Source organism: Vidua chalybeata, chromosome 1, assembly GCF_026979565.1.
Source record: "Vidua chalybeata isolate OUT-0048 chromosome 1, bVidCha1 merged haplotype, whole genome shotgun sequence".
NCBI lineage: Eukaryota > Metazoa > Chordata > Aves > Passeriformes > Viduidae > Vidua > Vidua chalybeata.
In genome coordinates, this window is record NC_071530.1 from 153,491,995 (window position 1) to 153,516,827 (window position 24,833).

At 44.5% G+C, this 24,833-nt stretch overlaps 1 protein-coding gene and 1 long non-coding RNA gene across 7 annotated transcripts; one reads left to right on the forward strand and one right to left on the reverse strand.

Annotated features, from left to right (window-relative positions):
- Positions 1–1,910: 1,910 nt before the first annotated feature.
- LOC128799969 (uncharacterized) lies at positions 1,911–10,300 on the reverse strand. Its single transcript, XR_008434880.1, has 2 exons — positions 9,792–10,300; positions 1,911–3,719 (listed from the first exon to the last, which is right to left on the reverse strand). It is a non-coding gene; the product is annotated as an uncharacterized LOC128799969 (long non-coding RNA).
- A 9,403-nt stretch (positions 10,301–19,703) lies between these two features.
- LOC128797985 (nucleolar pre-ribosomal-associated protein 1-like) lies at positions 19,704–24,734 on the forward strand. 6 transcript variants are annotated; one of them, XR_008434304.1, is made up of 7 exons: positions 19,704–20,106; positions 21,001–21,086; positions 21,190–21,466; positions 21,769–21,875; positions 22,409–22,550; positions 23,180–23,292; positions 23,611–24,734. XR_008434304.1 is itself a non-coding variant. In XM_053961044.1 (7 exons), exons 2-6 carry the CDS (start codon positions 21,079–21,081, stop codon positions 22,457–22,459), a joined length of 342 nt encoding a protein of 113 aa, XP_053817019.1. In that variant the 5' UTR covers positions 19,704–20,106; positions 21,001–21,078; the 3' UTR covers positions 22,460–22,550; positions 23,180–24,734. The 6 variants fall into 6 exon arrangements, 2 of the variants coding, with proteins under 2 accessions (XP_053817019.1, XP_053817028.1); XR_008434307.1 differs by having other exon boundaries at positions 23,869–24,734; XM_053961044.1 differs by having other exon boundaries at positions 21,190–21,229; positions 21,331–21,466; positions 23,180–24,734.
- The last annotated feature ends 99 nt before the right edge of the window (positions 24,735–24,833 follow it).

A 24,833-nucleotide genomic window follows, 5' to 3' on the forward strand; every position in this document is an offset into this window, starting at 1 on the left:
TCAAGGTACTAAAATATATGCAGCTGATTAGAGATAATTCTTTGCAAGAAATTAGAAGTGAACCCAGACCTTTGCAAATATTTGTTCTTGTATGATATACCCTCTCTAGGAATTGGATACATTAAAATTATATTTTAGCAACAGTACAGTCATGGTAATTTGCTGTGTTCACAGAATATAAAAAAGCAGACTAAATAGATTCTCAATACCTTTTGGTATTGGATAAAGTTCTGTGTTATATATGCAAGAATATAATTTTAAATGTTAATGCCATTATGTTGTCACGATTATTTTAGCTTAAGGAGAGTAATAGATTAAAACTGGTTTATCAGGGATTTTACAGTCAGGAGATGTAATTGAATCAGAAGTGAGGTAATTACAGATAGATCCCAAGCTGCATGTTACAAGCTTATAATTAGTCTTCTTGGAATAGCAGATTATGAGACATACTTGGTTTGTTACATATTGCCATTCAAAATGTCCTAGTATTAAATACAGATAGTAATATTATTACTGGCACACTGTGCTTGTGTAACTGTGGGCATCAGCATATCTGAAATAAATACAGAATTTCTGCTCATGCTCATTTATGTATTAGAACCTCTAAAGTTTCTCATTTTTGTATACAGAAAAACATATTTGTATATAGATGGATTTTAAAATAAAAATATATCTATTCTATACAAGGTTTTAGAATATAAGAACTTATATGGAGGCCCCTTCTGGAGGAGGGCTGTACGTATGTAAATGGCATTATTAAAGCAACAACAATTTGTAATTTGGGGCACCCCAATGTCACTGAGAGAGTGAAGATGCAGTGGAGGAGAAGGTGAGTAGGGTGTGAGAGGGGTTAAGTGCTGTGCTGCTGTCCAGGGCAGTTTGAGTTGTTCTGTGCCTTCTTTGGGGGTGAGGAAAAGGGGGTGAAGACTCGGGGCTCTGGTGTCATTTGGGGCACCCTAAGGTCCCTAGGAGAGGGAGGCACGCTGCGGCGGAGGAGCAGGTGGGTGGCGAATGAGGGGGGTCATGCCGGGTGCCGTCCCCCCGAGGGACCCAAAGCTGCCCCAAAATGCACAGGGAGGGGGGTGTGTAGAATACTACATCCTGTCAAGTGCTTCGTTTTTATAGGTATTGGTAAAAATAGGAATTTGTCTCTAAATTCATTTGGAAAGAAACCCAGAGCAGCCCCAGGTATGAGCTGTGAGGATGAGGAGGAGCTGGCTCCTGCTGGGGGCTGTTTTAGGGGGTTTGCCTCAGCTCACTCTTGCACGGAGCTGCTGGAGGAGTTTATGAGGGACTCCCGGGGCTGTCCTTGGAAGGACGGTGACAGCTTCGGACAGGGTCTGGGGGATCACCTGGATACGCACTTGGATACCTGGAGCATTGCTCAAAGGAAGTGCCAAGGGACAAACCTTTGTGCCAGGAAGCAGCAGCCAAAATAGGTGAGCCCATGTGCATTTGTAGCGGGGACATTTCTCCTTTCCCTTTTAAATTTCATCTTGCCAATCCCTCCCCGGTGCTCCCAGGAAAAAAAAAAAAAAAAAAAAAAAAAAAAAAAAAAAAAAAAAAAAAAAGTATTTTGAGTAGGAAAGAAATTCAAATTGAGGGTAGCGACTTGTCTTCCATTATTGACCGTGTCTGAACTGGTGGGGGATCCCTCTTCACTTGTGGTTTTGAGGGTATTGATTGAAGGAAAACCTGCCTTTTTCAGGGTGTTAGGGGTATCCCAGGGTGACAGGGAATCCCTGTGTTCTATTTTAAATGGAAGTGGAAAAATATTGTTGTCGTATGATGGGTTTTGACTTGAGATTAACCTCTCTGCCCCACCCACCCCATTTTCATCTTCCTAAGGTTTAAATGGAGGGGGCAGCCCTGTTGTCCCTCTGTTATAAATGAAAAATGATTCAGCCAAATTAAAAATAAAAATTTATTTTAGCAATCGAGAGCTAACTAGCCAGCCACAAGGAAAAGGGCAGCGCCGAGCCCGGGATCGGCGCTGGGTGCGAGACACAGAGATCAGCCTCAGCGGAGGTTTTCCTCTATGCCCACACACCACCATTCTGGTACAAGCGATTTTTATACGGAAAATTTTGCCTGAAGCCAGGATTTCGGCATTCAGTCCTTTGTTTCATTCAGAGTCCCATAAGTTGATGAGATTTCTTTCTTGGCAACAAGGTAGAACAATTCGAAGTCCGGAGTCCTTGATACCCTTGATGAAATTTATGGGAACATGGTATCCACATGTATCAGCCCGGGGGATTTTCCTGATGTCCATCTCAGGTCCTTCACGCGATGATCAGTGCCTGGGTGTCTCCGTATTGCTTCAGATAAGGCCCACCTCCTGGCGAGCCACATCCTTTTACTTGTAAATCGGGTTTCAACCCATACCTGGTTTTGCCTGGGGGGGGGGGGGCTTCTAATACAAATGGGTACATTCTAACAAATATTTATTATATATATCATGCTAAAAATGGCGCGAATTATACCTGTTACACATAACAATCCCCCACCTTTTATATTAACCCATTAATTCGCGCCCTACTTATTACCTCTACTGATTTCTATAGTTTTTATTTTATTTCATATAAGGTTACAGAGCATACAAAAAGTTTAATACATATTTTTCCCTTACTTCCCCACATTCAAGTCTTCTCCTGGAATTTCGTGGTAGTATTAGGTTATTTCCCACCCAGTAGGTTTTTCCCCCCCTCATACACATACCTAGTTCATTTGGGTTATAGCACAGTGAATTGGCTTGAAAATAAGCAACAAAAACTGACTCTTGATTCCTACCAATCCATACAGTACGGTTACATTTGCTGCAAGCTGGAATGGAAATTTCCCCTGTGCTCCTTCGGTGCAATTTATGTGCTGACTGTCCATTTTCGAGGTATACTTTTAATTTTTCCTGAATTTGTATGCCCCCTGTTGAGTGTTTGTTTTAAAACAAGGTTTATTAGGCTTACCCTTACTGCAGTTCCATGGGGTAAGGGGCACTGGACCTTCTGGTACCTGTCACCGGGTTCCCCTGTTTCAGGGTTAGGAAGGTTACTGAGGCACGTGGCTAGACTCCGGCTCGTCAGGATTACTCCCACTGCTAGGATTCCTCTGCCGTTCCCTGTGCCCACTGGGGTGCCTCCAGCGGCGGGGTAGACCATCTTCTTGGCAGCAGGAATCTTCGTCAGTGGTTTTGTACCAAGACTGAGCTGCATACCTTCGCTTAAAGGTGCCTCACCAGCGTAATTCAACAGGATCTGCACTGCAGGGTACCTTGTTCAACCTACAGCACTCAACAGTAATGATTTTAGCTTTTGTTTGTAATTTCCCCCTCAATCCGTTTTGATATAGACTAAACCAAATTATTGAATCCAATTGAATCAAATCTCAGCCTGGTGGCCAATACCAGAAAACGGCTAGTCAGGTTTGGTTCTTGTTTAAAGCACTTTGCACACAGCCCACTAGGTCCTATTCCTCTTCGACAGTGAACAACCCACCCCTTATAACAGTATTCACAAATGAAATGTACAAAGGGGTAACAGTTACAATCTGGCACAGAGCATTTGACCGAGTTACTTTCGGTCATTTACTTGGCCGGCGCAAGGTTATCTTCAAATCTCCAGGGGAGGAGGTGATTTTCCACTCCTGGGCTCGGTTCTGAAGGTCAACTTTCTTCACCCTTGACCCGTGTGTCCACCCCTTCTCTGCAGTGCGTATAGCAGTGTCTGTAGTTAAAAGGACAATATAGGGTCCCTCCCAATGAGAGGATAGTGGAACTTCTTTCCATGTTTTTATAAGAACCCTGTCCCCTGGCTGTATCTTATCTATCGAGAAGCCAAGGGGGCTGTGCTGCATGATTGCCCCCTGCTTTCGCAATTTCTCGAGATTCTTATTTAATGCTATCAGGTATGGTTGTATTTGCCCATCCTCTAATCTCAGATGCCCTACAGGCATACCATGGGTATAAGGCATCCCATTATAACATTTCAAAAGGTGAAAGCCCTGTTTTGGAATGAGGCATAGTTCTTATGTTTAATAAGGCCAACGGGAGACATTTTATCCATTACATTTTTGTTTCTAACATTAGTTTGGCTAATTGGGCTTTTAATGTCTGATTCATCCTTTCAACTTGCCCAGAACTCTGAGGGTGCCACGGTGCGGGGACTGCTGGGCTCCAGGACAGTTTGGATGGGTGGTGATGAAGGATCTCTGAAGTCAGGTCTTTAGAACATATGGTTTATTATAAGGGGTGAAGGGCCCTGCCTGGAGTTGCTAGCCGCAACTCGTGGCAGGCCCAGGGAAAGCGGGGGGGAGAGAGAGAGGGTTCCAGGTGAGCGTCCCAAGAGGAAGGTCCAAGAGAGCGTCCGCCCTCAGCCACACCTTATCAGGGGCTTCAAGGTGGGCTGGGACAGGACTTGGGCCAATGGGGTTACAGATACCTGATACTTCAGGGGAGAGTTACAGGTGTGGGATGAACCACACATTGGGGGGTGAGACAGAACATTCCATTTGACCTTTGGACCTATCTGTAGGTAAAGGGCATTGTTTAGTCAGAAGGGGGGATTGCTTCCAACTTGGCTGTATTAAGGTTTGATATTTCAAATCTTGTTCTCATCTCAATATCTGTATTTTCTGACTCTTTTGCCAGGCCATCATATTTATAGGGCTTTCCTATTTGATCTTCCCCAACACCATGGGGTGTGATAATCTCATCTAACACCTAAGGTATCTGCCAATTGTTTAATTATCTTTGAAGTAAAACGTGTTCCTTGGTCCAAATCAATGTAGCTTGCTAACCCGTATCAAGGTATCATTTTCTCTAATAAGAACCTCGATACTGTTTGGGCTGTAGCCCTGGAGCATGGAAAAGCCTCCACCCAGTGGGTTAAGTTTGTCTACTATGACTAATAAAAATTTGTATCTCCCAACCTTAGGTAGATCAGTGAAATCTACCTGGATTCTTTCAAAAGGTCCAAAAGGTCGGTAAGCTGCTGGGTGACTCCCCAGTGTTAGTTTCTGGGAGTTTGCCTTTTTTTTTTTTTTTTTTTTTTTTTTTTTTTTTCTTTTCCTTTCAGATTATGCACCCCTGTACCTCTTGCTTAGCCAGTTCATATATACCTTTAGAGCCAAAGAATCTCAGGAATTGCTCGGCTAGTGCTTGGGCCCCCCAGTGTGTTTGTTGATGCAATCTCCTTAGAATCTTCCTAGTGTATTCTTTTGATAGCAATTCCCTCCCGTCTGATAACTTCTACTTACCTCCTTCCAGACGCCCCCCAATCTTTTGATAATCCTCTATCTCCTTTTTGGAGGGTTGTGGGGGGGGGGAATTTCTGGGTTTCCTCTCTTTTAACCTCCGGGATACTTACCTTTAACGAAGCTGCACTTTTCGCCTCTTTGTCGGCTAAGTTGTTCCCCGGCCTGGAGTCCTTTTACATGGACACAGCAACTGCCTTTGGCCCTCTGATAGCTTTTAATATTTGTTTATTTCTTCATGAATTAACCCCTTTCCCCGGGTATTTCCCCGAGTCCCTTTTCCTCCCAAATTTTCCCAAAGGTATGCACTACTCCAAATGCGTATTTGGAATCAGTGAAAATCGTCCCCTTTTTCCCTTCAAGTCCCAGCAATGCCCTGTATACGGCATATAGCTCACAGGCTTGAGCCGACCACCCTGCATTCAGGGGTCCGGACTCCACCACCCTTCCCGTTTGCCCAGCAATGACCGCATATCCCGACTTTCTTTTGCCTTCTACAACCCTTGCAGAACCGTCCGCAAACCATTTTTCCCCTTCTTCGAGCTCTTCTTCCTCTAAATCCGGTCTTATTTTGGTCTGTAGTTCTACCATCTCAGCACAATCATGGGACAGGTCTCCTGGAGCATCCCCAAACAGGAATTGGGCCTGGTTTTGTGCCGGAGTGGTTTTTAGCTCCAAGTCGTGGGAATGAATTAAAATGGTTTCGTATTTCAGAAGCCTAGCGTCTGTCAGCCACTTGTCAGCTTTTTGCTGTAAAATGCTTCTTACATTGTGCGGGGAGTAGATGGTCAATGAAGCCCCGAATGTTACCTTTTTGGCTTCTTCTACCAATATTGCCACGGCCACAATTGCTTGTAAGCAAGTGGGCCACCCCCTGCTGACAGGATCCAGGAGCTTGGATAGGTATCCGACCGTTTCTTGGCCCCTGCCCAGTCCTGAGTTAGAACTCCGTGGGCAGTATGATTGCTAACATCTGCAAAAAGCTGAAAGGGCCTTTTTACATCAGGGAGATTCAATACAGGGGCTGCCATGAGGGTTTCCTTTAATTCCCTGAAGCCTTTTTCATCTTGTTCGGTCTATTTGAGCCTATCTGTGGTAAGTTTGTCATAGAGGAACCTTACCTTTTCACTGTATCCTTCAATCCATTGCCTGCAATAACCCAAAAGTCCCAGCAACTGCCTAGCTTCCTTTTCTGTTTTTGGGGGAGGCAGTGCAATTATCCCAGCCACCCGGTCTGGATCTAATTTCTTTTTCCCTTTTGTTGACCAGTGCCCTAAGTATTTTACTTCGGGCTCCGTGAATTGTAATTTAGATTTTGAAACCTTCAATCCCCATTTTCCCAGGAAATTCAATAAAGCTATAATTCCCATTTGTACTTCCTCTTCGTTAGAACTATCTACCAATAAATCATCCACATATTGTAACAGTTTGGTCCCAGGAGTTGGCACAAATTCGCTAAGCAATCTTTCAAGGGCTTGACCAAAAAGATTAGGTGAATCCACAAACCCTTGAGGGAGGGAAGTCCACCTTAATTGTTGTTTTCTTTGTGTGTCCGGGTCCTCCCATTGGAAGGCAAAGAAATCCTGGCTCCCCTTGGCTAGGGGGCAAGTCCAGAAGGCGTCCTTCAAGTCAATCACACTATACCATATATCTTCCGGGGAGATATTATTCAGTAAAGTATATGGATTAGAGACCGTGGGAAATAAGGTTTTTGTTCTTTGATTTACTGCTCTTAAATCTTGTACCAATCAGTAACTACCATCCCATTTCTGAACTGCCAAGATAGGTGTATTATGTCTTGACATGCAAAGTTCTAATGTGCCCCTCTTTATTAAATCCTCGATTATCGGTTTCAATCCCTTTCTTCCCTCTAAAGGGATGGGATATTGTTTGATCCTTATGGGATCCTCTGGTCTCTCAATTTCGATGTGAATTCGTTCCATGTCTAATTTTCCAGCTTCCCCCGGAGTGTGCCAAACCCTGGCATCAATCTTTTCCTCATCCTCAGTGGTTAGCTTATATAAACTTACCATGAGTTTTGAGTCCTTCACAATTATGCTTATTCCTAGTACCACCATTAGGCCCTTCCCATTAAATTCTATTCTGTTTCTTCTACTAATAAGATGTCCCACACACAGATTTTATTTTCAGATTCTATTTCTACATTCCTCAAGACAGGGACCTGAAAGGGTTCCCCTTTTGCCCCAGTTACTGTCATAGAATCCTTACCTTTTGTACACCTGGGAGGTAGTCGCTGGACTGTGGTTCTTTCTGCTCCTGAATCAACCAAAAAAATCAACTGCTGCTTTTGGGGTCCAACCTTTAATTTTATCAAGGGCTCTCCAGATGTTCACGACCCCAAATTATAAAGCCCTGGACACTTCTAATCTTCCTGAAAAATCATTTCATCTTTCATCCTTTTTTTTACAGTCCCTCTTGAGGTGTCCTCTTTTCTTACAGAAAAGCATTCGGGGCACTTACCTGTTTGTCCTTCCTTTGTGTAGGTCCCGGCTTTCCCTGGGGTTTTTGAGCCTGTGTTGGCTTTCCCATTGTTTGGGCTTGCCCTTGTTTGTTTGCTTCCCTAACTGCTGCTACCAACACCTTGGCTTGTGTCTTTTGTTTCTCCTCATCCCTCCTCATATATACCCTTTGCGCTTCTCTTAACAATTCTTGTAAGCTTTTCTCTTGCCAATTATCTATTTTCTCCAATTTCCTCCAAACATCCTCCCATGATTTTGCAACGAATTGCGTTTTTAAAAGAATTCCCCCTACAGGGGATTCGGGATCAGTACCTGAGTACATTTGAAGGCTTTTCCTGAGCCTTTCCAACCATTCTGTGGGAGTTTCATCCTTCCCTTGACACTCCCCTAGTGCTTAACTAATATTTTGTCCTTTGGGGACCGCTCCCCGGATACCTTGTATTACCATGTTTCTTAGTCCAATCATTTTGGCCCAATCCGCCTCCGCCTGAGCGTTCCATGATGGTCTTTGTTCTGGCCACTTCTCCGCCCCGCTCCCTCCCTGGGGATTTCTGAATTCCCAATCCTTGATGGCAGCCTGCCTTATCATATCTCGTTCTTCCGCATTAAACAAGGATCTTAATATGGCTGAGATATCATCGTATGAGTATATACTATTTCCCAAGAATTCATCCAACCTGTCCGCCACCCCCAACGGGTCATCCATTAGTTTTCCCATTTCCTTTTTAAAAGCCCTTACATCCCCCATATTGATGGGAACGTTTACAAATCCAATGACTCCGGGGGTGGTTGTGACTTCCCTTAAAGGGTATAGATTAGGTTTGTCCCTTTCATCATCACTATCCTCCGTATTTTCTCTCCTAACACGTTTTACGCCGAGTTCTATGGGCGGGAGGAAATGTGTTTTCCCCAGTGTGAAGCGTATGTGTGTGTGTGTGTGTCCCTGTGTTGTGTGGGGAGGGGGGTTTGAGGAGGTCCCGGAGTGTCTGCAGCCACCATTTGGGCATTAGGTGGTGATGCAGACTGAGCTGGAGGTACTGTTGGTGGGGCAGCCGGGACCCGTGCTTGTGATGGAGGAACTTGGTATGGGGGTGGTATCCAGGGGTTCCCAAGCTTTACCTGAACTTACCTTGCTGCCGGAGGTCTTAATAGGGAACAGCCGTGCGCTAGCATATTCCCATAGCCTGGCATACTCCAGCTCCTCATCATCTCACTCCCCTTCTTTATATAAGTGGTCAGATAGTGCTTGGCAAAACTTGCTTTCAAAGGTACCAAAAATGGGCCAGTATAGGTATTTTCCAATTTCCATATTTCTCCATACCTCTACACAGTAGTGTATCATTTTTTCTTTGGACTTTTTCTGCCTCAAGGAGCAGTCCTCCCAGTGCTCTAACATCCAGCCCAAGGGGCTTTCCCTCTGAATTTCGGGCAACCCATCCTTTTTCCCTTCTACCAATTTCTTTTTCCCTGATTTTAAGTTCTTACCTTTTCCAGATTTAGCACTCTTCTCTTGAGCTCTCCCTTGAACCTTACTGTTCCTTTGTCCCATGTTTAAAGTTTTTCTTACCGTATTTCTGAGTCAGTGTCCGCAAGCCGTTCCAAGAAGTCAGTTATCCGTGTGCTAAATGTGTACTTTGGTCCTGTCCCGGACCGAGTCTTACCAAGTGTTTAAACTGGTCTGTCCCCGACCAAGCCTTGCCAACCTAGTAACCACACAGTGAACCGGTCTGTGGGTTTTCAGTTGGAAGAAGGGTGAGCTCTCTTTTTACCTGTTTTCCTGGACTCCCCAAGTCCAGAAGTCGGTGAGGTTTACCAGTTTCTTGAACCCACGAGAACATACCTTCCCTCCCCCAACCCGTCCGTGAGTGGATTCCTGTAACTCCTTGAGTTTCAGGTCGTACGCGTGTTGTGAGTGTACCTGAGTGCTTTCGCTTCCCCCGTAGCTGACCACTTTCTTCGCGGGATAGGGAAACTGCGGTTTTTTGGGGTCCGCTCTCGCCCCGTGAAGAAGTCATGTCTGACACACACACCCACTCACGCCTCACTCAACCACGCGATACTTACGGCTCCTTTTCCCACGTGGATTCTTCGTGCACATTGGGAACTAAGGAGGTGGAGCCAGGGTCCACTCGAGTTTCAGCAATGCCACATCACCTCATCTCCTCTTCACCCAGGCAGACCCTGCCACAAAGGCATCGGCCTCTGAGCTCAGCCGAAGTGTGCGGCCCAAGGAGATAGGTGTTCTTAGGAGAATGGTGAGTAGCAGAATTGTTGGTTATTGCCCCTATGCAGCGAAGATCATGCAGTGATGTTTGGTGTTCTTGATTGTAGCTGAGCAAGGGGCCACAGTCAGTGACTCAAGGAAACTGCCAACGGGCGACGCCACCTTCCTTCGTACCCGACGTCGATTCTCATCCCCGGAAGTACAAGAGATAATTTGAGGTCTAGGACCCTGAGAGAGGATGAAAGCGAGGCGCTGGGAGGGCTTTTTGAGGCAGCTTTGGAGATGGGGGTGGCCCCTTAGGCCACATAAAGGAAAAGCCTCACAGTGCTGAAGTGCTCAGGGCAGAGCAGTGCCGGTGCACGGTGTGTCACTTGTCTGTCGTGCCTTCTGTGTCTTTTGCCTTAGTCCTTTGAGGGGCTTATCGGAAGCCCGGGCGTCCATCTTTGCATCTCTCATCTCTGTGTTCCTCGGCCCCGTGCCGATTCCTTCTCACCTTTGACTCGGGAGCCCGGACAGGCCTTGGAGTAGCATCCGGTCAGATGTCTTTTGAGGTCTTGTTCTGGGCTGTTCTCGACAGCTGTGATTTGTGACAATTGTGACGGCAAGGATGCGTTCTAGCAGATTAGGACTCGTAGCGATGCGGAGATCCGTAGAGCATTCTGACGCTAGGATTCTCGGGCATCCTTCTCTGCCTTGCTTGGAATAGGTCATTCAGTTAGCATCTTGTTCCTGCAGGGTTCTCTGCGCCTTAGAGGCTCGCCATCAGTCTCAGCTAGGTCATCTCATTCTGCAGTCTCTGGCTCCCTGAGGGCATTCTTCTCGCTCAGAGCTTTCTCCCCCTGTTGTGTCCCCTTGTTTGTCTTGTTCTGTGTCACGGGTGTCTGGGTATTTGGTCTGGAGCTGCTCTGCCCTGCTGCATAGCGTGGTGTAGGTCTAGAATGGGGCATGTCCTGGGGCCTGGAAATTTGTAATGTGGGGTGCATTTGGACTCTAGATGGGATCTGTAGATTGATGAAGGCTATCTGGAGCTGTTAAGTTATCCTGCAGTGCTCTGACTTTTGTCCTAACGTTCTTTCAGACGCAGCCAGACGGAATCCGTGGCAGAGGGCCCTGTCCCGGGTGAGGGGGGTCCCCCGAGAAGGTCAGTCACCCTTTGTCTTTGCAGGGGAAGTATAAATGGTGCCTCTGTGTTACAGCATTGTTCTTTGTTGTTATTTTTAGGAACTAAAGCCGGATACTAGCAGTCAAGGTAAGTGGGCAAGGTGAGCAGTGAGCGGTGGCAGGCAGCAGTTGTTCTTGCTCCGGTCTCAATTCCTGGTGCAGCTCTTAGGCTCCGTTCTTGTTTGCGTGCTCTAGGCGGTCCGCTCGTATTACGCCGAGACCCTCCTCAGCAACGGGGCCGCAGACCCACTTGGTCGCTCTCGTGGGAATTGATGATGACAGGTAAATTTTGTTGGTATGTTTGGCTTTTTTTTTTTTTTTTTTGGTTATTTTTTGATATATTGTTGTTCTCTTGGTTTCTTAATCGGGTTAATTGATTTAAATTGTAGGTTTGTTATTTTGATGTAAATTTGTTTTAGTGTTTTGGGTTTTTTTGGGTTTTTTTGGTTTTTTTAATTATTTTGTTTGTGCCTATATATTATCGTGGTAATTTTTTTTAGTAATTTTAGTGATTTTACTTTTTGTTTTTTTTGTGTAATTTTGGGTAAGTGTGTATAAATGTTATTTTAAGAGTTTGTTACGTGTAAATTTTTTGGTTTATAATTTAAGGTTTGTAAAGTATAAGGTTAGTTGTGAAGAGCTATACTCACAAGGTATGTAGTGTGGAAACCCAGGGTACCAGGAATAGTTACTGAGGATGCAAAAAGGGTGCTGCCATCTTGGTCTATTATGGGTGGTTTGAAGAAAGTGTCCATTATGTCGTGGTCAGAATTCTTGAGCATATTTCCTTGAGTTGGAAGAAAAGTCTTTTGAAAATGGAGAAACATGTTGATAAATTGTGGAGCTGGTCTGTTGCCCTGGAAAGCAAACACTTAGGGCAAGCAGGTGAAGTGCTGGAGTCTTGTTTGTTGTTTGCCAGAAGCAGAGTAGGATCTGTGATGGCATAGGAATGTCTTGTTCTGCTGTGATGGAGATAACATTTTTGTTGCTGGCATCCTGCGTTTCAGGGAATTGTCATTGTTCTCGATCATCAGTGTCTTGAGCTGTCGTTTCCAGTTTTGGAAGTGCTGTGTCTTGTCCAGCAATTTCCCATTTGCCTGGGAATGAGCTGTGGTTTCCAATTTTGGAAGTGCTGTGTCTTGTCTGGTGATTTCCCATTTACCTGGGAATATAATTACTGTATTCTGTTCACTTAAAATGGAAACTTGAAAAAATGTCTTATAATACGATTAAACTGGCTGCAGTGGTGCTGTTGCTGGATAGTACCATTGCATGGAACTCGGTCCAGGTCCAGCCGCCGGTGCCGGTGCTGCTGAGCCCTGTGCTCGGGCTGCAGCAGGCAATGCTGGCTCTGTGACCGTGGGCAGTGCTGAATTCAGGGACACAGCCGTAATTTTGGCTCCCTGCAGCCCGTGTGGGGCAGCGGCTTGGATTCCCGGAGTGGGGGGGCACGGCTGTTGCCGTGCAGTCTGTCGGCGTTTGAGAGAAAGCAGGCAGGGAAGGGAGCCTCCACGCAGCTGCTATGAACGTTAGCGAGCACCGATTGTGATTTTTGGGTCTGTGTTTGCAACTCCCGGTCCACAATCAGGACCGTGTCCCCGTTCGCTCTTTACGAGCGGTTTCTGTTCTCTCGCAACCTCCGTCTGACCCCGGCTCATCTCCGCCGGGCTCTGCGAACCAGCTGAAAGCAAAGCTGTACTTGTTACGTTTAAAAATTGCCGCGGAGCTGCTGAGCCCGCCTCACTGGCGATAAAAGCAATTACACTCGTACAGGCCTGTGTTACTTCCTTAATTTCCGCTGTTTGCGGTGGCTGCGCACTTTACGGAGCCTGATCTGTCTGCGCAGCTCTTGGCTGCGCAGATTGCGTATCTTGTAAACTTTTCGCGGTTTCAAACTGTTGAGCACCGGGGAGCGATCCGCCCGCTCTCGGGCTGGCCCCCAGTATTTCAGGGGGTCCCCTGTCTGTGGAGAGCGCCTCCTCTTGTCGGAGACGGAGTGGAGCGGGATGTGCCTCCTCGGGAAACGATGGCTGCCCGAACTGGGCGATGCTTGACCGCATCGGCCGCCGGCGAGGCACGGCCTCCTCCTCAGTGGAGGAAGGGCGGAGCGGCTGTGGCTGCCATGGAAACAAGAGGGGCAGCGGGCTGCCTTGGGTGTGCGCAGGGAGCATGCGCCGTTCCTGGCACGGGCTGAGCCTGCGCGGACCGGCGGGAGGGGCGTGTGGTGACGTCAGAGCCATTTGCTGTGAGTCCCGCCCTCCATGGCGCGGTTCGGGCTTCAGGGGCGGGGAGAAGGGCGGCTCTTCCAACCCCCCTTCCCCCCCGGAACATGCAGGGAACACAAGGGAAGCGAGAAAAGACACATCGTGTCCCGTCTCCTTCCTCTTCACCGAGAAGCAACTCAAAGCTTGGGACTTGTTGCCTCTCCCCCTCCTCCCCGGGAAAAATCCCCTTCATCCTCAAAGGGAGTGGATTCCTCCGGGAATTGGGGCGGGCGGCGCGGGGGGTCACGAAGTTCAGGGGTCTGCTCTGGAATCCGGGTGCTGGGGCAGCGGGCTCCCCTGCCCTTCTGTCCCTGGGGAAAAACCTTCAGTTGCCCTGGGTGTCTGCGCCCCTGCATTTGGGTCCTGTGAGGTGACGCAGTCATATAATCTCATTCTAACATTTTCCCATACCGGGATTCAAATAAATCTTTTTCTGTAAGAGGTGGGTAAGTTTTCTTTGGCCACGGCATCAGGAATTTAAAGTCTTTGTCAGGGATCTCAACTGGGTGATGTTTCAGTAAGATTTCTAGTTTCTGAAATGCATCTGCCTCTTTTTTCGAGAATTGTCCCTCCCATTTTGGTCCCTTTGGGAGCTTACCGAATCTGGGGTTCAGCTATCAGTCCCGAGGTCCATCCAGCAGAGCATGGGATGCAACTCCTGTGGCCACAAGGAATCGAGATGTGGAATAGCTGAGTCCTTTCACCTCTGGAGGAATTTTGATGGATCTGGCTCCATTCCAGGGACTTCGTGGGATGATTTCTTCAGAGCTGGATTTCCTTGACACAGGGGCACCAGTTGTGTTTTTGCGGGCCCCAAGTTGGGCAACTCCCTGGGGGCTCCCCTGGCAGGGGAGACCCTCCTGGAGCAGTTCTGTGTCAGGAACGAGAGACGCATTGGAGTTTTTCAGTCTTCAGCTTCTGTTTATTGTTATCAAAACTTCAGCACGCCGTCTGCACCAGACTCTGCATGCAGGAAAAACAGCACAAAAATGGCCAACAATCTCTTGTTACAAGGACTTTTAAGTCTAATCAAAAACAAAGCTACCCAATTAAGAAGTGACACCTAAATTATTTTCCTTTCTAACCCAATAACTGACCCCTAAAGACCCGCAATGCAGATTTTTCTACCCAATTACAAGATACCACCTAAACCCAAGAAGAAAGAGGAGGAAGAAGAAAGAAGAAAGGAACTTGAGACAACACCCTATATCCTCCATCTTGAACTCATCTATAACATACTAAAAATCCTAAAACCTAAATTTCTCAACCACGTGACATACTATACTACTATCTACTACAATCTATTTCACACTTTTGTGGTCTCTGGTTTACCTTGAGACTTTGGAAGTTTTCTCCATGAATGAGAGTCAAAGTCAGAGCTTCCCTGGGGGTCAGGACAGCCCAGAGAAGACAGAGAAATATTCCTGGTGCCCTGGGTTTCTACAATGTAGTGTTATAGATGCATATTAAATGTTTAGCTTTTTGCAAATATTAAAATAAATACTATATGTGTTACGTTGGAAAGTTATGCTGTATTAATCTCTCTTAAGTAGTGTGGTAAATATAGTTTTGAAGCTATAGCATAATATTAAAATAGAAACTATGTGATGTAAGATTACTTTTTGTAACTAGCTCAAGGAATGGATAAGATAACCAAGAAATTAGTCGCATACAGATAACAGCAACAAAACACCAAAACCCCAGAGATTTATTGCCTCCTTATTGGGACTGTTCCAACTTCTTCCAGACTTCTAGGAGCCAAGAAATTGATTCACAAGATGAAGGGGGTGGCAGAAACTAAGCCAATTACTTCCTTTGTTTGAAAAAGAATTTTTGAAATGTGTATGAGATATATGAATATGCAACAGGCTATTGCTTTTCAGGGGTGATCCTTTGTTAGCAAGGTATGCTTTGTGGCTTAGTGTGCAAGAGCGTCCGGACGTTCGTAATTCTTTGCTTTTTATTTTCCTTTATTGTCCTATCTCTAATTGTCCAATTTCTTATTGCTCTAATTTTTATTACAATTTTTATAACTATTTTATGACTATTAAACTTCTAAAATTTTAAAACAAGTGATTAGTGTTTTTCACGTGTAGAAAATGGATTTTTAGGATTGGTGACAGATAAACACAGGGTATTTGGATGTGTGGATTTAGTTAGTGTTAGTTCTATGTTTTGTTTTGGTTGTGGAACTATTTATCATGGGTTTTTTGTGTGTTTTGTGATAAATGCATGTGCTTCATGCTGATTAAATTGTAATGGTATCAATAGTTTGGGAAAAGTAATTGGAAAAGTATATGTGATTAGTGTTATGATGCAGATAGGGTTGTTTTTGTAGATGATACAGTGAGAAACAGGATGTAGGAAATTGCATGTAGCCTTGGGATGGACAAGAAGGAAGACTCCCAAACCAAAATTGGCATCAAAATGAAGTTAAGACAATCCCCAGAGCAGGACTGACTTTGAGAAGTATGAAGTTGGGACCATTCCAGACAGGGAGTCTAAAATAGTGGTTTTATCTATGAAATAAATAAGGTTAATTGGACCATAGCGCTTACTTACATAACACAAAGCTTAATGCGCACACACCAACTGCTAGGGCAGCGAGGAAGACTGTCGGCCTTCCTCCAAGAAGACCCCCGAAGAGCCCAGAAGGCCCTATAGCAACAATGGGAACATGGGCTGTGTAATATAGTGACATAGGAACTCAAAGTAGGAGGAGACTTACAGAGAGATATCGATGAAGTTGTATTAGCATACAGTAGATAAGTTGTGCTTGGAGTCCTTTGTCTTTTATACATGAGGCTCCCCATATCCCGATCGATCACTTTTGTTTATGCTTTATCCGAACCACTGCCAAATAACCCTTTGTAACTGCTTCATTATATTTGATTGTATTATTATTTTATACCTCAGTTAAAATTGCTGCTAAATTTTAATCTTGTGGTTTATGAAATTGGACATATGGGACCCCATTTATAACACTTTTAAATAAGGTTTGACACAGTGAGTAGGAATCTTGTGTGGTTTCTTTTTTTGTGGAAACATAAGTATAACTTTTTCTTTAGGTTATGAAATTTACGGAACTACTTTATTGACTACTTATTAAGTCTTGTATTTGAGTAGGTTTTTGTAACTCTGATTTTGAAATCAAAGAAGAAAAATGAGGAGACGAAGGAGGTAGTGGACTTATCTCCTTATAGGACAAAAAGGGTTTAACACAGGATTTTTTTGGTTTCTATTTAGTAGTAGGCAGGGTTTTTATTATAAAAATTATAAATATAAATAAAATAAATTGGAAATATATGTATAGAAATATATTATACATACATTAAGATCTATATAAAAATTAAAATGTAAGTAAATAGAAGTATTAGCAGTATATATAAAATATAAATAATAATTTATCTTGTTACCTTATTATATATATTATATATATTTAGAAATATAATACATCAATATAAAGTATAAATGAAAATGTGAATATAATTATGAAAATATATATATAAATATTTAAATATCGTTTAAAGAAATGGCTTTTTTTGGTTTTTATTTTGTTAGAGGCAGGGGTTTTATTTAAAAAAATATGAATATACTTAATTTTATATGAACATATTTTATTTTGATATAATTCTAAATATAGAAATATATAATCAATGTATAAAGATAGCTATAAAATATAAAATATAATAAAATACAAGTAATAGGAATAAATATAAGAAATTATAAAATTATAATTATACATCAATATTTATTCTAAATAAAAATGTGAATATAAATATGAAAAATATAAGAATAAAATAGATTGAAATATAATTTAAAAGAAAAATTTTTAATTTTGTTTCTTACTGGGTTAGAGGCAGGGTTTTCTTTGTCGGTGTTTTTCGGTTTCGTGCGGGATGTTTAGGGGCATTTATTGCAGAGGATGTTTTGAAGGGGGTCGCGCCTGTTCTTCTTTGCGCGCCTTCCCCGCCTGCAGCCCCAGGGCGGGCGGCAGTGCCGCCGCCTTGTGGCCAGAGTGCAGTACTGCAGCCCTCGCCCGAGGTCCTCCCGCGGCCGCCACCTTGGGAGTGGCTCGCGGGACCTCGCGCTTGACCTTCTCATGATGGCGGGAAAAAAAAAAAAAGAAACACACCCCCCCCCCCCCCCAAAAAAAAAAGGCGGGAAAATCGCGGTGCGCGTGCTGCACTGCCCGCGCGCCACGCAGGCACCGCCCCGCCCCGCCGGGATTTCCCGCGGCCTTGCCGGGACGGCGCACGCGCTGTTGCCGCCGGTGCGCTGCGGGCGGGCGCGCGGGTGTCCGGCGGGCGCCGACGGACAGCGCAGCTTCGCGCCTCTCGGCCGAGGTCCTGCAGCGGCCGCTGTCTTGGCCGTGGCCCGTGCCTCTGCCGTGCCGTGCGGGGCGCCCGTCCCGTCCCCTCCCGTCCTGTCCCACCGCCTCCCTGCCATACAGCTATAACTAAACAAAACCAATATAGAAATATGGAAGAGGGAATATAAAATGTAGATATAAAATTTTAATTAAATAAAAATACGTAAATAGAGCATGTAAGGTAATTAATATTATACATTACTAGAAGATAGTATAATGTTTAATATCCATGATATGCTTTTGTAAAATATAGAAATATAAATTATAAATAGAAACATGAACAATCTAAGAATAGAAATACAGAAATATATAATAAATATATACAGATATATAGAAAAGGATAATTGAATACTAAATAATAGAAATAGATACAATTCATAATACAAATAATATGGTACATAATAAGGTAATATATAACAGATCTATAAATATAATATACAAATAAATTAGAAGATAATAGACAAAAAATTAAAAATGTAAATGTGACTATAAATATGAATATAAATATAAAAATATTTAAAGTAGGTTAAAAATAAAGGCATTCTTTGGTTTTTATTTGGTTATAGGCAGCATTTTTATTAAAAAAATAATTAATATAAAACTAGAAATCTAAATATAGAAATGGATCATAAATGCATATATATATAAATATAAAATATCAGTAAATGTAAGTAATAGAAATATAATATATAAGATAAACAATAATGTATATATTTTATCATATTGTTATATAAACGATATATATGTCTGTAAATACATCAATATAAACTATGAATGTAAATGTGAATATAAATATGAAAAATATAAATATAACAAGTATTTAAATATCATCTATATAATGGGTTTTTTCTTTTTTTTTGTTATAAGCAGGGCTTTTAGTATAAATAATAAAAATAGAAATAATGATTAAAAATATAAAGTTAAATATAGAACTGTATTACAAATATATAAAGATATATATAGAAATATAAAATAGAAATTATCATATGTTTTAGAAATCGACAAAATATATCATATAAATAATACTGTATCTATAATATCACGTAATGAGATATATGCATCTATAAATAAATACATCAATGTAAAATAAGAATGTAAATGTGAAGATAATTATGAAAAATAGAAATGTAAAAATTATTAAATATAGTTTTAAAAAAGCGGTTTTTTGTTCTTATTTGGTTAGAGGCAGCATTGTTATTTTAAATAATATATAGTTAATATTAATATTATAGAGAAAGAATTTGGTTACAGGCAGGGCTTTTATTTTAAATAATATAACTATTTTTTGAATATAAATCTATAAATGTATACTAAATATATCTAGATATATAAAAGGATAAAATATAAATGAATATAAGTAATAGGAAGAAATTTGATAAAGAATCGAAATAAAATTATGCATCAATATAAATTATAAATGTAAATGTGACTGTGAAAAGTATAAATATAAAAGAAAGGTATATATAGTTCAAAATAAAGGGATGTTGGAGGGGTTTTATTGGGTTAGAGGCAGTGTGTTTTAGTTTGTGTGCGGGTGGTTTTGGGCCATTTATTTTTCAGGATTTTTCCAAGGGGATCGCCCCTGTTCTTTTCTGCCTCCCTTCCCTCCGGGCGAGCGGCAGCCCCCGGCTGTGGCCGGCGGCGGTGCTGCCGCCTTGTGGACAGAGAGCGGTACTGCAGCCCCCCCAGCCAGCGCCCTGCCCCTCGCCGCTGGGTGCCGGCTGAGGGGGGAAGGACGGCTGCCGAGCGTGGGAAGGGCGAGGCGCGGGAGGGAGCGAGCGGCAAGCGGGGCGGTGTCTGTAAATAGAGGGGAGGGGTGAAGGAGATTCGGGAGAGCAAAGGGACCCGATGACCGAGAAGAACGGCAGCGGCGAGGGCGGCCCGGCGGGGCCGCTTTCGGCGGGCGGCGGAGGCGCGGTCGCAGCGCTCACGGGCCGGGGGCGGCGGGCGGGGGCGAGCGGCGTCGGAACAGGGCTGCACTCCCCTTTCCCGATCCCCGCGCGCGTCCCTCTCTAGACGCTGGAAGCGACCGCGTGCCGGAAAATGCCGCCGGGGCGGCGCGCAGGCGGCGGAGCGGGGCCCCGGCTTTCCCCGCCCCTCCTGCCGCCATCTTTGGAAGGTCAAGCGAGCCGTCCCCGTCCCGCCGCGTCGCTGTCTCGTCCCGCCGCGTTCCCGCCGCCTCCCCGTGCTTCCCCGCCGTCTCCACTCTGACACGATCCGCCCCCGTCCCGGACCCCCTCCGCTGCAGGGAAATGCAGGAGAACGCGAAAGCATCGGGGCAGAGCAGCCGCTGGAGGTGCCCGAGCCGTCTCCCCCTTGCCCGCAGGGCCGGAGTTGCCCACCGCCGGCAGCTGACAGGTACGCTGACAGCACGGGCGGCTCCGGCACACGCTTTGCCTCGCTGTGTTCCGGTGCCGTGCTGCTGCGGGAGGACGGGGCCAGCGCTCCAAAGGCCAGAGCAGAGCGCTGGCGAATGGGAGGCGAGGAAGGCTTGGGCTAAGGATGGATTGCAACCGGGCTGCCTGTAAGTGCGCAGAGAGACCTTTGTCATCCACGCTGCCAAAAGGAGCACCTGGTACACCCTATAGGTGTGCCTTGTGTTTCACGTGTTTTCATTTCCTGTTTGTGTCATCCCAAAAAGCAGGGACGGAGCAAATGGGACTGGTTCCCACTGTTGCTGGGTGAAGGCTTTTTACAGGCTGCTGTATTGATGTCATCTTTTTTTCACCCCAAGTTTGGCTTTTCCCATGCTTTTCCCGTAGCTGCTGCATTGGGTGTCCCCAGGAGGGCTGGGTTCCTCAGCAGGGGTCTTAGGAGTTGCTATGGATTCTGATTTTTCTGAAGCTGTATGGAAGTGTGCTAGCGAATCAGCTCTTTTCTCTCCTGAAAAGCTTTCCATCTATGTCCACCCGTGCGTCTCTGTGTTTTAATCACGTAGCCGGACGCGCTGAGGTTCTTACTTTCTAAGCCAAAAGCTGAAGCAGATGACCGTTTGCTTTGTGTGTGTGAGGAGTGGCATTTGTGCTGGAGAGCTGCGGTTGGGAACAAAAGATGGACTTAATGTGCTCTGGGGACGGGCACGGGAGGAAACGCACAGAAAGGCAAGGCAGTGATGATTGCGGAGGAGAAATGAGAGGTGGTTGCTTCCGATCCGTGGGGACTTTCCTTGGGAGTGATCGATCAGAGAGCGTATGGAAGTAGAGAGCATCTTCTGGCTGCTTCTGTTCTGTAAACTTCTCCCTGGCTTCACAGGTCCGTGCTGGAGAGTGGGAGAAGGGTCCCTGCTGGCTGCCGTGTCCTGGGTGGGCACAGAGCTCTGACCTCGGCCAGATGGGCTGGTGAGTATTGAATCAATCCCTGCCTCCTCGTGAGCAAGTTGTTTGAAGGAGTTTGAGGCAGGGACGGCTTTTAGCCGGCTGCAGTTCGGTTTCTTTCTCACAGGTTTCCGGGTGTTTTGATCCTGACGTCGCCAAAGCCTCAGGTTTGCTGAATTGGGGCTCCTACCTGTGTGACCCGTGAAATGTCCCGGAAGCTGATCGATGTCTTCCTGCTCCCGCTGTGTTCATTTGGGCTGTGCTTCAGGCTTCTCTCCCTGGGCCCTTGCCGTTGCCGTATCTCTTGGATGCCGTGCAGAACGGAATCAGGCAGCCAAGCCTCATGTTCACCTTCTCCCTCACCCTCTGCGCTGCTCGTGTGGCACAGCAGATCCTGAAGCCAGGTACTGGGACGTGCTGCGTGTGTCACTGCTGGGGTGAAAAACAGAGCCCTGGGGAGTGTCGATCCCCTCACCTGCTCTGTGCTCGTGCGCTCTTGCCTGAGCTTTTCCTCCTGGGCAAGAGAAGGGGAGGGTGGGCAGCAATGGGAATGCGCCTCAGAGCAAAGGCCTTCTGCAGTTGCCGGGCTGTTCTCCCAGCTCGGAGCGCTGCACGCTCACTGACTGCAGCTTCCAGGAATTGTCGTCCGTGCTTGTGGATTGGGAGCGCTGTCCTCCTCCACCATGCCAACCTTTTCTCTTTACAGAGGAGCACGTGTACATAAGGGTAAAGAGATTCCTTCTGTCACACCGGTATTTGGACCTGAGGAAGGTACCAGGTTTTCTCCAGCTTTTCTACAGTTTTGATTTTGAGGTAAGAGTCCCATTTTAGGTACCCAGTAATTCTTCAGAAATGTATTAGAAACAGCCGCAAAAATACAATGAAACCTCATTCTCCCACGGGTAGTTAATTAGAAGCGTCTTTCTTATGTTTCATGTAGGAATTCAAAATGTTATTTCTGTGAGGTTTTTGTTGTCTTCTTAATACGAGCGCACAAGGAGTTGTGCTGTGTATGCTCTGTGAGCACAAGAAAAGAATGTTCTGCCCCGGCTAGCTACAATTCCTCTTTGAGTTTAGGCGAGTAACTTTGAGTTCAACTGAAGTATTTTAGAAACAGCAACTTCTAAAATTCCATTTCCACTGCATGTTTGGGCTGCAGACTGACTGTTCCCAATGGATGTTAGCGATTAAATTTGATAGGAATGGAAAATTGAGAAGTCCAGAAGAAGCTGTGGTAATTCCTGAGCTGGCACTCAGAGGGAACCGGGGTTTTGTGCTCTTAGGAGCATGTATCCTTTGGAAATGTCTGAATGTCTGACGGTGGTATTTTTCTTTATGGCTTCCAGTACAAAACAGCACGAGTGGATCCTCAGATTTCTTGGGGAAGGGCTGCGTGACAAACATTGCTGTGAGCTCTGTGTCTACCAGAGGATTTTCCGGGTCATTCTTTCCTTTCTCAGCAGTCCTTTGTGTGACCAGGGCTCCCAGGTAAGAGTTTAAAAAGAACAGTTCCCAAATACCCCAAACCACAAAAGCTTGTATGGCCTCAAGATCTCAAGTACAAAACAGAAAGGAGCAGCTGATTCTGCCTTGGTCCTCTTGAAAATCTGTTCCTTGTTGGTTTTGTGGATGTGTGGAGGGGGAAATAATTTAGGTTGTGTCTAAACCAGTCCCATCCTTATCCCCTGAAACTGGGACCGGTTCCTGCCATCGTGGAGCCTCACGTGGGTGCCGTGGTTTTGCTCCTGCAGTCGGGGTCTTTTCTTTTTGGGGTCTCTATTCCCCAGCCAGCACGTTTGTCACCTGCACAGTGCTTCGGCAGGAGGGAAACTCGCCTGCCGGGAGCTCTCAGGTTTGGGAGCATCCACCCTGAGGATTTCAGGTATCAAAACCTCGGACAAAAAGAGAAAACTGTCTTGCTACCTGAATACTTCTTGTAAGAGCAGCACCTGTGGTGTGAAGCGTTGAAGGGAGAATGTCTTTCCTTCTCTGGAGTTGCTGAGAACAGGCGGTGTTCATTTTAGCTGGAAGTTGATCGGGTACCAGCCAAATTGCTCATTTTATTTTAGATAATCAGATCTTGGCTGTAAAAGAACAAGTTGCATTTTCTGTTTCAGAGTCCTATTCTGGAGATACGACAGAGTGCTGCCCGTGTCACCTCTAGAGCTGCCCATGAGCCGATAGAGGATCACAGCCTCCTCTCGTGGGTCCTGCACGGCTTAGAGAAAAGGTAACCAGCCAAGTACGGGAGACATGGGGACAATTTCCTGTCCACGGCTGAAGAATGACGTGGCTGAGGATGAAAGCAAGGGGGACAGACCTGGAGACGGGGGCACCGAGGGCTGCACTGGCAGAACTTGCTGAACGCTGAGGTGTCCCTTGTGTTTTTGAGAAGAGAATCAAGAGGCTTTCAGGTGGTGGTGGGAGGGACGATGGTGGGGGGGCTGTGTGATTTGGGAATCACTTCCTTGACAAAGCAAAAGGACACCTTGTGCTGGTGTCTTTAGCTTTGAAATTTCAAGCAGCCTCAGTTCCCATCCTGTCACAGGACCTGCTGCACAGGAAGTGGCACAGTAATGGATTTGAGCTGTCTAGAACGTTACTTCTCCTCCCCTTGCCTCTCCCTGACAAAAAAAATCTCTTCTGCAAGCACAGAGTGCCCTGACAGGTTCAGGCAAGTGCACCAAAAGTGCCCTAGAATATGGTCCCCCGTAGGAGATGGACCAGCTGCTGGTGAGGATCTGCCTTTCAAATGTGGTTTTCTTTTCTTTTTTTTCTTTTTGTTCTGTTTCATTTTGTTTTTCAGGTTTCTGGAGAACCAGGTGATAAATAAAATGATTTCCTTACTCCATCCTTTGTGGCTAATAAATTTAGGAGACAAGAGAGAAAACAGGAATCGATCCCAGATGCTGCTGTTGAGATGGGTATATGATCTACCTGTATATAGATATATGCGTATCTCTGTATATCTGTGTAGTGATAATAATGGGAGTTTTTATGATACGTTGCTTTACTGTCTTCTATTTTTAATAAAGTGCGATTTTAAGTTATTAGGTATAACATTTTATTCTGCTTATTGGCTAAAGTAACATTTTCTTGTATTTTATTGGTATCAAGTCATGTTAATCATTAATTGGTAAGAGTTTATAATGAATTATTAAGGTGTGAATATTGTTCATTAAGGTACGTCTTTTTTTTACTGTAGGTATTTTCATGTGTTCGTACGGGTTTTTATGTTAATGATTTTGGGTTTTTGTGTTATGAATATATTAGTATTTTATTAGGGTTTTTTTGGTTAGTTTACTTGTTTGGTGTGTAGATCACTCCTGTTAAGTATGTTTATCTATATATGTTTTAAAATGTAAGTTATAAATCTACTTGTTAAGGATTTTTGTAGAGTTCTATGTAAAAATTTAAATCGGTAGGGGAGATAAAAAGCAGTAATTATTAATAAGATGAGTATTTTAGTTTTTAATAATGATTTAAGTTATTCAGCGATGTTTTAATTTTTGAAAATATTATTTAGTTATTTTTTATGTGTGATTGATTAATTTTTAAAAAAAAAATTAGTAATGTTTTTGTAAATTGATTTCTTGTGATTTCATCAATTTATATATTTTTAAAAATGTTTTCTATTTATGATTGTGTGTGAATAATAAAAAATGAACAGTTGTTTTATTTTGTAAGGTAGTATGTTTAAAGATGTTCATATTTGGCAGTAATTTATTTAACGTTATACATGTGTTATTGTTTGATTTGGTTGGTTAATAA

Excerpts from the sequence above, each read along its gene's own strand:
- LOC128797985 (XM_053961044.1), top strand. Across the intron at positions 21,230-21,330 it reads TGACGTCGCCAAAGCCTCAG|GCTTCTCTCCCTGGGCCCTT; the intron begins GTTTGCTGAATT and ends GCTGTGCTTCAG. Across the intron at positions 21,467-21,768 it reads ACAGCAGATCCTGAAGCCAG|AGGAGCACGTGTACATAAGG; the intron begins GTACTGGGACGT and ends TTCTCTTTACAG.